The sequence below is a fragment of the Fusarium poae genome, chromosome 4 (genome assembly GCF_019609905.1).
Source record: "Fusarium poae strain DAOMC 252244 chromosome 4, whole genome shotgun sequence".
NCBI classification, from domain to species: Eukaryota; Fungi; Ascomycota; class Sordariomycetes; order Hypocreales; family Nectriaceae; genus Fusarium; species Fusarium poae.
In genome coordinates this window covers 2,168,447-2,182,887 of record NC_058402.1, presented here as the reverse complement: position 1 = coordinate 2,182,887, position 14,441 = coordinate 2,168,447, and the positions used below count along the sequence as shown (strand labels likewise).

The following is a 14,441-nucleotide window of genomic DNA, read 5'->3' as shown; positions in this document are numbered from 1 at the left end:
ATGTGCCCTTTTCTGTCATGTATATGAGCATTGTTGTCTCATTCATCTAGTGGGTCAGTTAGTAGGTTAGTAGCTACCGCGGACTCTGTAGCCCAAATCACAGTAGTATTTCGGCACAACATCGTGCTGCCGGCCCGGTAGGTAGTAGGCATTTGTCTAGTGATGGTCTAGGAGGAGCAACCAATCAAGGTACTGATTCATTAAGAAAGCCAGAGATGATGATGGAAGCAATCTCTGTCTTTCTCAAGCGAAATCAACATCCCGAACAATCCTGCTACACTCGGGTACTGACTTGGCAAATGCTGTGGCTTTGCTCACCGTCTCTTGCACGATGCTCAAGTGCGTTTACCCCTCTCTAGTAAAAGTGACGACTTATGCCGTGATCTTTCATCAGGTGACAAGATAAACATGCTAGACGTATGGATCCTCTGACGAAAAAGAACTATCAAAAACGTTGGAGACTTCCAGACTCGTCCAGTTAGTATTACCATGGCTGCCGATGAAGGACGGGAGGGGTCAAAGATTTCAGGGTATCTACTAATGGAGGGGTTAGTGTTGAGGGGCAGAAAGCAGAGACATGCATCCATCCATTGACTGACAGACCAAGGATTGAACTGCTGGTTTGAGGCACAGCTGATGTGTCCGAGTACAGCATTAGAAAATATTGGGCTCCAACGATAATCATTAATAAGTTTCCATCCTTCTCCAATGTATGTAGCAAAAGTCTAGAATTTTTTTAGCCCTGTACTGCTTGGCATGAGCTTGACAGGCTTCAACAAAACCACTAGCGGCGCGCTTAAACGCCCGCCTACTATGTAAATTGATGGTTACTGCAACTACGTCATAGCCGTAGCTCCGAGTAAATCGATTTGCCAAGGCACCTAAACAAGACGGGCAGACACATGCTTGTCGGTCGACAGTTCTTGTCATGTTTTTCTTCGTTCGATTCTCGTGATCAAGAGTGTCTTTAATTCCACCATCATGCATCGGAGGCTTTGTTCTTGCAAAGATCACCGTAAGCAGCACATTCTACAAAGACGGCAGCACCAAGACCTTGGACCCTTTATATTCTGATATGACGAATCGAACGTCACTGAGGCATTGAACGTGCTAGAATATAACATGACTAGCAGTTGTGCATAGGTAGGTAGGTACTAAGAGCCGCAGACTCACAGTAGTGTAGTAGCGTCGGGCGTTTTGACTTTGATCACTGTGCTGTGTCACTATGCGATGATGATGATAATGTTACACTGGATTGGTCTCCGTGCCTCTTCGACCAGGGTCAAGCAGATAATGTTCAATGACAGTCTACTGTAGCCCGATCTGATAATCTACCTACCTAAGTAGGTATGTATGCTTAGAGATCTATGAGGTGACAGCGTCCCAATGTTTATCCTTACCAAAACATCTTAATCGAATTATGCTTGAAGAATTGCCACGTGCTATCTACTGTAGGTCGGTACTGTATGCTTTAGTACTTAGACCAACGGACAACCTCCAACCTGTCAACCGGTAACTGACCTGGAATAAACGGCACCCCGATAAGCTTTTTGACATTTGCACGCGGTTAAACAGGTCCCGGCTTGCATTGCATTATCTTGAAACATGGTCAGAGAAAATCAACCAAACAAAACTCAGGTAGACCAGAGTCAGAAAGTCAAAATAGCAGACAGACTACTGTACTATCTAGCACGTCACTGTTCGGAGCTCATCTGCACAATCAACGGCAGGTAATTGAGACAGGCTTAGGCTATTGCCGTATTCCATCATTCCCATTTGCTGCTCTTTGGTAATAGGTACCTGTCTACCAGATGTCATTGTCATTATGAGGTACCTGCCTCGGGAAGCTATCGTGGTTCATTCCATTCCGTCCGTCTTCCCATATCCCCGCCCCGTACCTTCCGCACACAGTTGCTGGTCCTACTCGTGGGTTAGTATGTACTTCCCCATCTTCAAAGCGTCCTAGAACGACGATTACCGAATTTAATCCACTGTTATGACGAAGTAGGTAGGTACCCAATTACTACTTGCCAGAAACCAGAAAACCCGTCGAGCGGGTTTCCATGGAACCCCGCCTCCTATGAGCTTCCATTCTACACGACTTATCAAATTATTCCACGAACAGCCAAACCACGTCTTTACAATCTCTCTGTTTCATTGCCAATTCTATACCCTTGACTTGTACTTGTCTTTTTTCCCACCAGGTTCAAGGATCAATCAGGGCTCCAGGAAAAACCGCTCATCAGTCTTTCTGACATCTGCCTTTTTTCTCGTCTTGCCATTTTTTTTCTCTCCTACCTCTCTCATAACTCACCACAAGCTTCAAAACCTGATACCACAACGTCACGATGGGTAAAACGCAACCTAACCTCTTCGCTTTCCGCGACGTGAATGCTCTTGCCCCGGCATTGCGCTCGTACGTTATTCAGAGCCAAGCTGCTGGTATTGCCCGACACGGTGTTTTCAAGGTTGCTGTCTCTGGTGGTTCGCTGCCCAAGACGCTCGCCCAGGCCCTCTTGACCCCCTCTTCCGGCCCCAACGATGTCGTCGATTTCGCACACTGGGAAATCTTTTTCGCCGACGAGCGTGCCGTGCCTCTCGACCACGAAGACTCCAACTATGCTCTTCTGAAGAAGGAGCTTTTGGACAAGATCCCCGACGATCAGAAGCCTACCGTCCACCCCATCAACACTGAGTACCTCAACGACACTCAGGAACTTGCCGACCAGTACGAGCAGACACTTGTTTCTAGCTTCGCCAGTCGCGACTCTGTTCGTCTGCCCATCTTCGACCTCCTTCTCCTCGGATGCGGACCCGATGGACATACCTGTTCTCTCTTCCCTGGCCACGAGCTGCTCCGTGAGGTCAACGCCTGGGTCGCTCCCATCGAGGATTCTCCTAAGCCTCCTCCCAAGCGCATCACTCTCACCCTTCCCGTGGTTAACCACGCTGTCCGCGTCGCGTTTGTCGCCACTGGAGGCGGCAAGAAGGATATCATGAAGCAAATCTTCGATACCGAAGGTGGCCTGCCCTGTACCCTTGTCAACGAGGGCACGGGCGAGCGCTGCAGCTGGTTCGTTGATGAGCCCGCTGTCGAGGGCGTCAGCTTCCCTCGAAGGGCTTTCCTATGATACCATCCCCAAGCTAGCTATAATACCACGCATCTCTACCCAGTTTTTACGCCGTAGCCTGATATACCATGCAAAATCACGCCAAATTCTCCCGCAATCAGGTGGGGTCTGGCACCATACGAAAATCGCGGGGTAGCTGGACGAGAAGCTATCCGTTCCATTATTCCCTTGGTCTACGAAACTGAAAAATCAGTGGTCATGCCTAATTCCTCCAAAACCACTTACGGGCATTGACGGATATGCTATTTGGTACCCCGGTTCCATTCTTTTCCTACTATTTATGACTTTGCTATTTCTTCACGACAACACTTGGCTTTTGCGTGGAAACCATCTAGAGGGCGTTCGTTTAAGGTCGGGGAGCTTCCAAGGCATGACAACACAAACCACAACACAGAAAAAGAAAACAAAAACAAAAACATCAGCAGCTTTCTGGCGAGCTAGAACTCGGAGCCCAAAGACTTGACGTTTGAATGCGAAATGTCTGTTTTCAATTGATATCCCGTCGATTTATGCGAACAACAAATGATAGATAGAGAGCACGTTCCACTCGGCTTGGCTTCATTGTAGGACAAGACAACTAATGGACTGATATGACGGCTCTGTTCTGAGTTGATAAGGAAGGGGGAGAAAGTCAATCTATTCATTACATGAAGAAAGTGAATCGTCTGCTGTGATGCCGCTCATGTCTATGCTATATGCCACGTTGATTAATCTGATATTTCAGGAAGTGCGCTCGAAACATGCCCAACATGTTGCTCCGTCTTACACAGCTCTCCAAACTGCTCCAGCTCTTGGGGTATCATCCGCGTCCTCATCTCGGTTCATCCTCTCGATCCAGTCATCTTCACGCGCAAGCGCATCGCGCTCAATATCCTCCATGACATTCAATTCCGTCAGCATGCCATGAACGAGTTCCCGTGACCCTTCCACCATGCGTTGCAGACTCGATCGCCCCTTGGTATCATCCTCCTCTTGATCTTCTTTTGGAAAATCTCCCAGTTGACTAAGCTGTCGCTTCAGGGTATCCAATCGTCGGACCAAACCGGCGCATTCATCTTTCCACGTAGAATCAAGTTCGCCAATGAAAAGCACATCGCTTTCTTGCAGTAAAGCACCGCCCTCGCGCCGTGCCTCTTCAATCTCACACATCGCTTCAACCCATCGCTCGAAGCGTCTCACAGCCCTGGCGTAGCGACCACCGGGTTCCTCCAGCGCCCAGAGACCACTCATAACCGAGTCCAGTACCTGGATGCGCTCTTCTAGGCCACCACCAACAGCCCATTTACGCAGCGCTAGGACATTCTCCTTCTCGACCTCCGCCTTCTCTTGATCGTCAACTTGTTTGCTCTCAGCAGCAAGATTCGAGAATTGTTCTCCTAGCTTGCGCTCAGCACTAGCTCTCCACGCAGCATCTACAGCGGGTGCATCCCGATGCAGGAGATGCAGTTGTAGCAGTTCGGTCTGTAGCTTGCTTGTCTCTGCAGATGCGGCGACATTAGCAGGAAGCTTTGACGGCGAGGGTGGTGCGAGGAACGTTGAGGTTAGGGGTTTCGGCGCGGAAGACTTGGCAGGTGAATAGTGCTGTTGGAGGGTCGAGAAGGCTGGTCGAAGGCGAGGCACAGCACCAGAGGACTTTTCTGCCTTGGGCGTTGTCGAAGAGCGTAGGGTGCGAGTCGACTTAGTAGCAGTGGTGGTGGTAGTGCTCGTAGTTGTGGTACTACTAGCCGACGAGGTCGATGAAGCCGGTCTCAATGCAGGTGTATTCTTCAATCCGGTCGCGGTGCTCTTAGCACGCGTATGTGAAGGGGCTGGAGCCTTCCTGGTAGCTTGAGTTGGTCCATCTGCTGAGGTCGGCCTCACCGCTGGTCGAGTTCTCGTAGTTGTCGTTGAAGGAGGATACCTAGTTTCTCTCTTCGCAGGTTCCGATGTTGCTGGTTTAGTAGGCTGTTTGACAGAAGTTGTCCTTGAAATACCGGATGCACCATTCCTCAATGTCCTTGTTGTAGTGCTTGAAGCCGTTGCACTTCGGGTCAAAGGCTTGACGGGGAGACGACTCGGTGTGTGATCTGCATCTGGGGAACTTGTAGCAGCAGCGGTGGTTCTTGTTGTCTTTGTAGTGGTGGAAGCGGAAGGGGCAGGTTTCCGGATGGATTTCGAGCGTTGCAATGTGGACATGTTGACCCCTCTTCGCAATCTGTCTTGAGATGGAATGGGAATGGGATGTTTTAGTAAATGTTTATTGTGATGAAGGAGGTAAGGGTCGCTTGGGCTACGGGTAGGTACCGGTAAGCTACGGCGGGTTCCGTTTAGCTGGAGCACGGCCTACGGTAAAGTAAGGTACGAGTGGAGCAGCTGGGCCTGCAGTGGCTGATCCTCGATCCTGCAACGCGCCGAACGCGGACTTGGAACCTGACTAGCTGAGCTGAGACGCAAACTCGCAAAGGGAGCTCTGAGACGAATGTTCAGCCTAGGTAAGTTATTAGGAACCACCTGAGGAATGTAAATGTTTGACTAGAATCACGGCAGATCAATTGAGTTTAACATTATGTAAGAGGTCTACAAATGTCAAATCTCATGGCATCTGGTGTAACTCGCTCACGGAAGCTCCTTCGTTCATCCCTTCAAGAATTGCACCGGATCACATCCCAGCCCGAACATCGATAGTTTCACTTGATGTATGTCGTTATTGGCCTTTGGAACAAGAGTTCTTCTCAGCATTCATGAGTACCTAAGGCGATCCCATCTAGGGTATCAGGATAATCCGCATCCTTCAGATTGCGGTATCAGAGTAGTAAACACGAGCCTATCTCTTTCTTTGATATCGTGAGATCAGACTAGCAACATTTGGATAGTATGTCCCCTTCATTTCCTCTTTTCGCATCCGTTCTGGCAGGTGTGCTGCTGATAGCAAGCGTGGTATCATTCGATCCGCAACAAATAATATCGTGCGGCGTATATATCCTTCCTCGGCGATTTCTTCCATAACCTTCTCATATAATACATGCAATGTATCAAACAAAGCAATCCCGCGATAATCCTCTATACGTAACAAAAGAAAAGGCACAATAACGATATGTGCGAATGTTATGGCTGTAAAAAGTTGTAGATGTCTGATGAGTCTTATAAAAAAAATTCGGGCGGTGGTGGTGCTGGTGTACGTAGAATCATGCCGTAAGCTGAAGGGTGTCAACCATACGGCGGAGGTCATTGCTGTTGTTGTGAAGCTTTTTCACGCAGGGTTCGCATATTCGTAAATGGCAGAAAGTGCAAGTCCATCGATCTTCAACATCCGACTTGTCGCAAGTTTGACATGTTAATGGGTAATATCTGTTGGTCCGGCGATTCATCGTCTTATGTCCATGATAACAAGAGAAGTGTGACTTCTTCAGAGGTGGTGCTTTGAAAATAGTGCCGTCTACAATGGGATTTTCGGACTGTTTGGGGAAATATGCGACTTGCGGGTCGTACTCTTGCATGACCTTCATTTCCGGATACAAAGTACCATCTCTGCCTCTGTAAAGAGGCCCTTGAGAATCCGATGAAACCAGCCGTGGGTCGTGTTCAGCTGATAATTGTCGGGGCAGAGCATTCGATCGAGTGGATGAATCTCGTGGCGGGAACCTAGAAGGTACCTCTACGGGAGGTTGGACCTGGTGGACCGCAGTATCACTACTGGATGATCCACTGCCCTTTGAATCAGTGAGCGGAGAAGGCAGTGATCCTACCGGCGGAGATACATTCTTCAAATCCAATGATTCAGAGAAGGGCTTATCCTGCTCGGGACTTGAAAGCTTGGGAGCTGAAATAGCTTTCCGCGTAATGCTGCCTGTGTTTCTCAAAGGCTCCTGGTTTTGGTGCTGGGGAGATATTTGGGGGATATCATCAGGAAGCTCTGGCGACACCTGCGCGACAGGCTCTGGAGATGAAGCGGGCGATAGAGGTGAAACAACCGAATCCACGATAGGTGTTTTGATATCTTCCTTCTGGTATTCAGGAGTAGGAGGGCGGTGTGCCCCATATCGCTGGGTTGGAGACTTGGTAGTGTCGCTCGAGGATTTCCCTCTTCGGTGAAACTGGAGCTTGTCCCTGAGACGGTTGAGTTTAGAGCTGTTGCCACCCATGGTCGGGCTCTCAAGCACCTGCTCAGCAGCTGGCGCCTGCCGTATGTCCTGGCCAGCAGGAGCTGCTGGGTTGGTGCTCCCAGGCTGCCAGGTCGGAGCTGTGGAGACTGATGGAGGCTGTTGTTGAACAGGTGGTGGCTGTGCAACAGTAGGTTGTGTTGCGGCGGTTGATCCGTGACTAGACACAAGCGTCAGGTCGGGAAGCTCAATGCCCCGGTCGGTTTTTGAAGATCGACGACGCCAAAGTTGAGGCTGCTGCTGCTGCTGGGGCTGGGGCTGGGACTGAGACTGAGACGACGGCGAGTTCAGTTCAGGTGACTTTTTCTCTGGGACTGGTTTCCGAATGGGAGCAGGAGTTGCAGGAAGATGATACTTTGTGTTTTTGGAAGGAAGTGGTGGTGGTCGAAAATCCTTGGCAGGCAACTTGGGTGCATCATATTGTTGATGTTGGTGTTGCTGAAACTGGTGTTGCCGGGTGGGGGCGCTTTCCAACGTGCCAGTCTTGGTGTTGGCAGGTGGAACTTGGTGGCTCGTGGATGTATTTGCGTCACTTTGGAGAGTACTGCGATTAGCTTCGTCTGGCGATCTGACCAGCGATTCACCCGAGGAGTGTGAGTAAGCTGATAAAATACTCGACAGCGAGTCTGACGGTGAGGGAGGTGTTTGCGATGGAGATGGCAGTTGGGACTCCTTTTGAGGTAGTGGTGGTGGATTCGCTGATAGCTTGCCTATGGGTCGACGTGGGATCGCCATTTTGGGCGGACCAGATGGAGGGAAATTGACTGAAAGCAGATGCAACGGAGGCAGTGACGGTGGCAATGACTTTGGATTTGCGCTGCCTATGCTAGTAGAGCGCGGCGGTGGTGGAGGAAGTTCTTTTGCTGGTGGCAGACGAGGGGAAGCTTCCTCGTAATAATCGTCATAAAAGCTTGGATCGTTGGGACCTGGGACATCCGGAAGAGCTTTAGACCAGCGAGAGGAGCCCGTTTTAGGCGGTTGCAGAGAGTTTGTGTTCAACATGGTAGCCATGATGAGACGAAATCTGTCGTGTCAACCTGGGACGACGGGGAGGGATAATGCCGTTAACTTGAAGCAAGTTAAAACAAGTGCAACCGGGGGACGCGACAGCAAAGTAATGCAAAAGGCTGGGTAACTAATACGCATGAAATGCCGGGCCCTGGAATCCTTTAGATAATATGGACCGAAGGGGATCACGGGAAACACGCCCCTCGAGGGAGCATCCAAGTAGAAATCAAGTGGGGAAGGGAGAGACGAGAAACAGGTGAAACCAGCAGAGAATGAATAGATGGAACAGGAGCAGTGGGTTTAGATCGATGTTGAATCAAGTGGGACAAACTTCCATCTAAGTGGGATGTGTTCAATGTGTGAGAGAGTGAAAGAGAGAAAGAATATGTAGATAAAGAAAATAGAAAGAAGGAAAAGTTCTTCAATGAGGAATAAAGTAAACAAGGAAGGAGCAAAAAGTTGATGTGAGATGAAAGGCGAAACAGAATTAACCAAGGGAAGGAGGCCTCGAGTCGATCCATCTCTTGGTATTAGGCAGGTTTGGGTCGGGTCTTGCGTCTTGGTATTCTTCCACCTGCCATTGAATGTTTCCTGCCTTGCCCGGGCAGTTTACTTTACTTGGCTAGGTACCTACTTAGTCTAACTACCTAGGTAGCTTAGTACTGAAAGGTAGGGTTTCATCGAGAAACTGCCATAACCGGTCAGTCTAAAAGTTTGGACCAGGCCGTTGGGATTTGGGCGTTCTCTTAAGGATCATGCAAAGCAAAGGAAGGCAAAGGCAAAAGCAGCTCATACTGCGGGAATGGCAAATGGCGGCTTGGTCGTGGCTTGTGCAGGCTCTTTGGCCGCTCCAAAGTGAACCGTTTGGAGGGGGAAGGAGGCGAGCAACATTTCTGACTGTGGTTCGTCAAGTTCTGGTTCATAGCAATCCGCAAGCAGGGGACTTTTTTTTTTAACGGGGCGAGAACTATGACCAGGACCAGGACTAGGGTGTGTAGAGTGAAACGACCATTAGATTGGATTTCCATCCAGTTTTGAGCGGGGGAACTTGATTCACTGTCGCTGGATTCACGTCACTTCCCACCCACCCCTGCATTAATTAAGAATTAACTACTTACATGTCCAGCTGAAAAGAAGGAAAACAAGAGTAAAAGGTATTCAATTTGCAGTTGATAATGATTCATTGAAAATTCAATTCCAAAAAAATATGAGGCCACATGATTATCATTTACTAAAGTATCTACCTAGATAGGTAGGAGGTACCTTAGTAGTCCTTGTTCCTGAAAACACAGGTTATACTCGTGCTTTGTACCACAACTCAAATGGTGATACCAATAAACTAAAAAAACACCGGATAACTGCAGCTCTTCCTCGTGGGTGGCCGACTCGTAATAGGTATGCACGTAGACCCATCTTTTTTCATCTCGTCTTACAGTGTACTGGAGTTGCACAGCCTACCAAAGTAATAGCTAGAGGCAAACCTATCAACTAAATGTTGACCTGAACCAAACAGAAGCGTCTTTTAACTTTTCTCCCTCCTCTCCGGACATATGACTGCAATTATTCATATCCCATTCTTTACTGTACAAGGACTTCTTCTTCAGAGATTCGCACTACTGCGCCACGCCTTGTCGTCACCAAGCCGAGCATGCCGAAGTGATCATTTTGCACATATATCCGCAAACTTGTTATAGCGACCCTTGCTCTTGATCGCCCGTCAACTCAACACGTCACGTCTTATGCACGCTCGGGGCGATCGATCCCCCCAGCGTGCGTCCAAGTATCTCCACAGCTAATTACAAGTTGCAGAGTCTGATCACATCGCTCCACCCTCTATAGAATCCTGTAATATCCGACTGCATTCATCACCCAGAGCACTCAAAGGACAAAATATACAGTAAGCATTTGAAAAGGATATAATCATGACGCGCTTTTGTCTCTCCTCTGCGACGCCTTTGGTATTGATCAAGGAAAATATTCGACTTTTGACCCGGATTAGTCTCTAATCTGAGTCTTGTTAGTAGTTCAAACTGACCGACCCTTTCCATGTCTCACATCAATGCCATAATAATCATCTTTCAGGTACAACTCATTGCTTTGGAACTCTCGTATTTGTTTCCGTTTCAGTCAATATCACCGTGTTATCATGATAATGATACGAACAGAAGAAAAGTTACATTAATAACTAACATGCGGACTGGGCAATAGTAGTCAATGCGTTTTGTCTTACCGTATCTAAGTTCTTACTGCGTAGTGGGCTCTTGTACAAACAACAAAATTTGGCCTGAGATTATGTTCTACGTCGGAGAGGCAGACATACGTTTCTTATGCGTGGTTCAGTTGATCGGTGTTACCGCAGAAAATGCCAATCGTTGGATCACTGCAGTTCGTCCTGCAGTAGTACACCTCTTGATACAAGCACGAATAGTATTTGCCCAGCCCATCACGCAGATGAAGTCTAACAGATTCTGTCTGACAGAATTAGTGCGCAAGCCATACAATCAGGCTAGTACCCTTGGCTTCTTTTGTTTCACTGGGCATATGGTAACCTCATCTTGAGGCCAGTCTTGGGTCGGTATGCCTGTCAGACTTAGCATCGGACATCAGTCAACTGAACGGCTTTCAAACCTCATTGTTTTCCCTCTGTTCCCTGACTAGATACACTCGCTCTTATCGGTGCCAAGCTAGTATCTTACGACATGATGTCCTCCGTTAGATTCATCTGATGGCTGCTCAGATCTCACTCTTACTGTCAGATACGGAAGGTAAGAAAATAGTCTGAGTATTGTAACATAGATAATTATATCATAGACAGTGGTCTTACTGAAGGCTATTCTAGATTAATACTTATATCTCTTCTTTTTAATATATATTCAGCACACGATGGCACCGCTCTGACAGAACACCTTGTTTTATAACCCGCGTTCCTAACACAAGCAAACTTCGTAAAAATGCCGAATATGTCGAATTCAGAAAATCCATCTGAAATTTCACCACTTCTCAGAGATGATGGAAATAATAGAACAAGCATCGGAGATACTGAGAATGGCCAACGTGTGGAAGACCAGATTCCAACACGAGTGTACTCAGACAGAAAAATGAATCTCCTTCTGGCAGCTGTTGGTATTGGCGTAAGAATTCTGAGCCTTTAAAGAAGGCCAAGATATACTTACATGATTTACTAGGTTTATTTGGCTGCTGCGGACCAGCTCATAACCGTCGCAACCTACGCAAAAATCGGCAACGAACTCCATGCCCTCAACAATACGAGTTGGATTGCTACAGCGTGAGACTATCAGCATACAATACCAGTTTGAACATGGACTGACGCACTGCCAGCTACTTTCTGACACTCACGAGCGCACAGCCTCTCTATGGTAAACTAAGTGATATCTTTGGTCGCAAATATTGTCTTCTCTTTGCCTACGTCGTCTTTGCCATTGGCTGTCTTGGCTGCGGCCTGGCTCAGTCAATGGCCCAGCTCTGCACAGCGCGTGCTATATCTGGCATCGGTGGAGGAGGCATGAACTCTGTTGTCACTATTCTACTTAGTGACCTGGTGCCATTGAAGGAGCGCGGAATGTGGCAAGGGAAGATCAGTCTTCTCTTTTTCGCTGGTACTGCCACAGGGGCTCCCCTTGGAGGAGTGATGGCTGATTCGATCGGCTGGCGATGGTGAGTTTCAAGTGTATCACCATAATATATTCGATGTAAACTGACATGTATGCAGGTCATTTCTGGGTCAAGTACCACTGTGTTTTGTTGCGTTTGTTGCGGTTTACTTCGTCTTGGATCTCCCATCAGTAGAACACGATCATTTGCTCTCCAAGGTTCGAAAAGTAGATTTCCTTGGTGCCTTAACCCTCGTGGCAGCCGTGGTCGTACTTCTTGTTGGCCTAGACTCTGGTTCAAATCGAGGCTGGTCACACTTCATCACCCTTATTGCCCTGTCCTTGACTCCCGTGCTCTTTGGGCTTTTCATATTGGTCGAACTAAAGGTTGCTTCGTATCCGCTTGCCCCCGGGCATATCATTTTTGATCGCGCTCTTTTCGCCTCGTATCTGGTGAACTTCTTTGCCGTTGCTGGACAGATCTCAGTAATATTCTACATACCTCTTTTCTTCCAGGCCGTCCAGGGGCTAAACGCTATTCAGAGTGGTTCGCTTCTTGTCCCGGTGATGATGTCCGCTGTCGCATCCTCGATTGTGAGCGGTTGGGTCATCAAAAGAACCGAAAAGTTCTTCTTCCTAAACTTGTTTAGCTATGCCTTTGCGTTTGTTTCGATCGCCCCCATATGTTGGTCCGTCTGGCACCGATCAACTCTATGGACATCCATTGCCCTCGTCGTTATGGCCTTGGGGACCGGTAGTGGTATGTGAGCGAAACCCATTCATATTTGCCGAGTCGACTAACCAAGCTAGCCTTCATCACGACCCTTGTTGGTCTCCTTGCCAATGCTACAGTCGAAGATACAGCTGTTGTCGTGGCAACTTCCTACCTCTTCAGAGCTCTCGGTTCTAGCATAGGTGTCAGCGCTGGGTCTGCCATTCTTCAACAAGTTCTTCAGACAGAGTTGATTGCTAGACTTCCCGATCAGGGCGAAGCTCGTGAGGTTGAAGAAATGGTTCGTCAGAGTCTGGAGTACATCAAAGAATTACCGCCCAATATTGCCGAGCAAGTGAGGTGGAGTTACCAGATTGCTACCATTTGGACTCTGGCTTCATCTTCTATGCACTTCTTGTTGGCTTTTATCTTTAGTTTTTGGGTGAAAGAGAGAGATCTCAAGCGATAGGTAGGGAGACGGATTCGAACTTGTATATGCCTATCAACTCCAATCGGAATTCGCCAAGCCATAAGGAAGCGATTAGTTTGTATTTATTTGGTGGATCGGTCGTGTATTCTTGGAAATCTTATAGGTCAAGCTTCCCTCCGTAGACTGTGAGCAGTTTGTAGCAGCTGAACAGGTGATACTTACCTACCTAAGTAGGTACCTACCTATGTGTAGAATTATCACTAGGTTGTCATGAATGGAAGAAGTGGGGTAGCTTCCTCCTGCCACTAATGCAAGGCACACCCGTTGAACCCCGCATTCGGGGTCGATCGATCTCCACTGTAACTTCCATCACCAACAAAACAGACTTTGACATCAACGACTGCATAACTGAGTTATTCAGTCATCAGACGATTATTGACCATAAGGTACCTAGTCGCTCATGGTTCGATGGCAAAGATCATTGGACTGCTGACGGCTGACGGCTAGATCTTCCTGTGCCCCGTAACTGCTACCAACTGACATGAGGACCTGCAACAATCATATATACGAAGAGCACGTTTGGTTCAGTCTTGACTTGGAAGAAACACCCTCACGTCATATCAAAGATCCGTTGATGCCAGAGAATCTTTTATTCAAAGGGTCTGAGCCTAAGATACGAAAAAGAGCCTCACCAAATACTGTGCGATTTAAACTTGGATCATACTACACCTTCTATGCCTGCTCAACCTTCAGGGTATTTCCTTTATCAAATATACGAAGTCCCGGTGTTCCAACTTCTCCGACCACTTCGCCTGATCCGGCTACCATTTAACGTATCATACAAAAGGGATTTCTCGGTTCTTCAGGATGTTCGTTGACCACTCATGCCAGAATAATGAATCAGACAAAGAAGTGCTCCTATTACAACATTCAAAGGTTGAATATTGCAAGCATGTGCCATCATCCTACAGCTTAACTTTACTAACAGCCAATATTCAATATCCCAGGCAATGCATCAGAACATGATCGAGGCATCAGAGTGCTACCTGCTAATCAGGCGCGACTTGCTTTTAAGAGGCTCTCTACACAATATCCATGGCAGGGTGTATATTACGGATTCGTATGCACGACTTCCTCACCAGACTTTTATCCTCCAAACCGCTAAATAGTCTTGTTAACATATTGTTACGAAAGTATCCATGCAAACCTCTTCAGCGGCCATGACGAATAGGTGTACGGGCGTCGAAGAAACACCGCCAATATGGTTGATTTTATTCAATCTTACCTTCGAAACACATCGATGTAAGGTTCGCTAATACCATCAGGTATACACGGAAGGAGGAGACACCGTATCCGTCCGCAGAGATTCACGCACTGCATCGTCGTGGTTGGCACTAAGTTTTCTACAGT

The 14,441-nt window shown here is 47.9% G+C and overlaps 4 protein-coding genes across 4 annotated transcripts; 2 read left to right on the top strand and 2 right to left on the bottom strand.

The window, feature by feature from the left end:
• Positions 1–2,348: 2,348 nt before the first annotated feature.
• FPOAC1_010789 (uncharacterized protein) lies at positions 2,349–3,131 on the top strand (the record flags this gene model as incomplete). Its single annotated transcript, XM_044855178.1, has 1 exon — positions 2,349–3,131. The coding sequence occupies one exon, from the start codon at positions 2,349–2,351 to the stop codon at positions 3,129–3,131; it is 783 nt and encodes a 260-aa protein (XP_044702491.1).
• A 762-nt stretch (positions 3,132–3,893) lies between these two features.
• FPOAC1_010788 (uncharacterized protein) lies at positions 3,894–5,306 on the bottom strand (the record flags this gene model as incomplete). Its single annotated transcript, XM_044855177.1, has 1 exon — positions 3,894–5,306. The coding sequence occupies one exon, from the start codon at positions 5,304–5,306 to the stop codon at positions 3,894–3,896; it is 1,413 nt and encodes a 470-aa protein (XP_044702490.1).
• A 989-nt stretch (positions 5,307–6,295) lies between these two features.
• Positions 6,296–8,281, bottom strand: FPOAC1_010787 (uncharacterized protein; the record flags this gene model as incomplete). Its single annotated transcript, XM_044855176.1, has 1 exon — positions 6,296–8,281. The coding sequence occupies one exon, from the start codon at positions 8,279–8,281 to the stop codon at positions 6,296–6,298; it is 1,986 nt and encodes a 661-aa protein (XP_044702489.1).
• A 2,948-nt stretch (positions 8,282–11,229) lies between these two features.
• FPOAC1_010786 (uncharacterized protein) lies at positions 11,230–13,070 on the top strand (the record flags this gene model as incomplete). The annotated part of the gene is made up of 5 exons (XM_044855175.1): positions 11,230–11,409; positions 11,464–11,564; positions 11,618–11,953; positions 12,009–12,649; positions 12,700–13,070. 5 exons carry the CDS (start codon positions 11,230–11,232, stop codon positions 13,068–13,070), a joined length of 1,629 nt encoding a protein of 542 aa, XP_044702488.1.
• Positions 13,071–14,441: the final 1,371 nt, after the last annotated feature.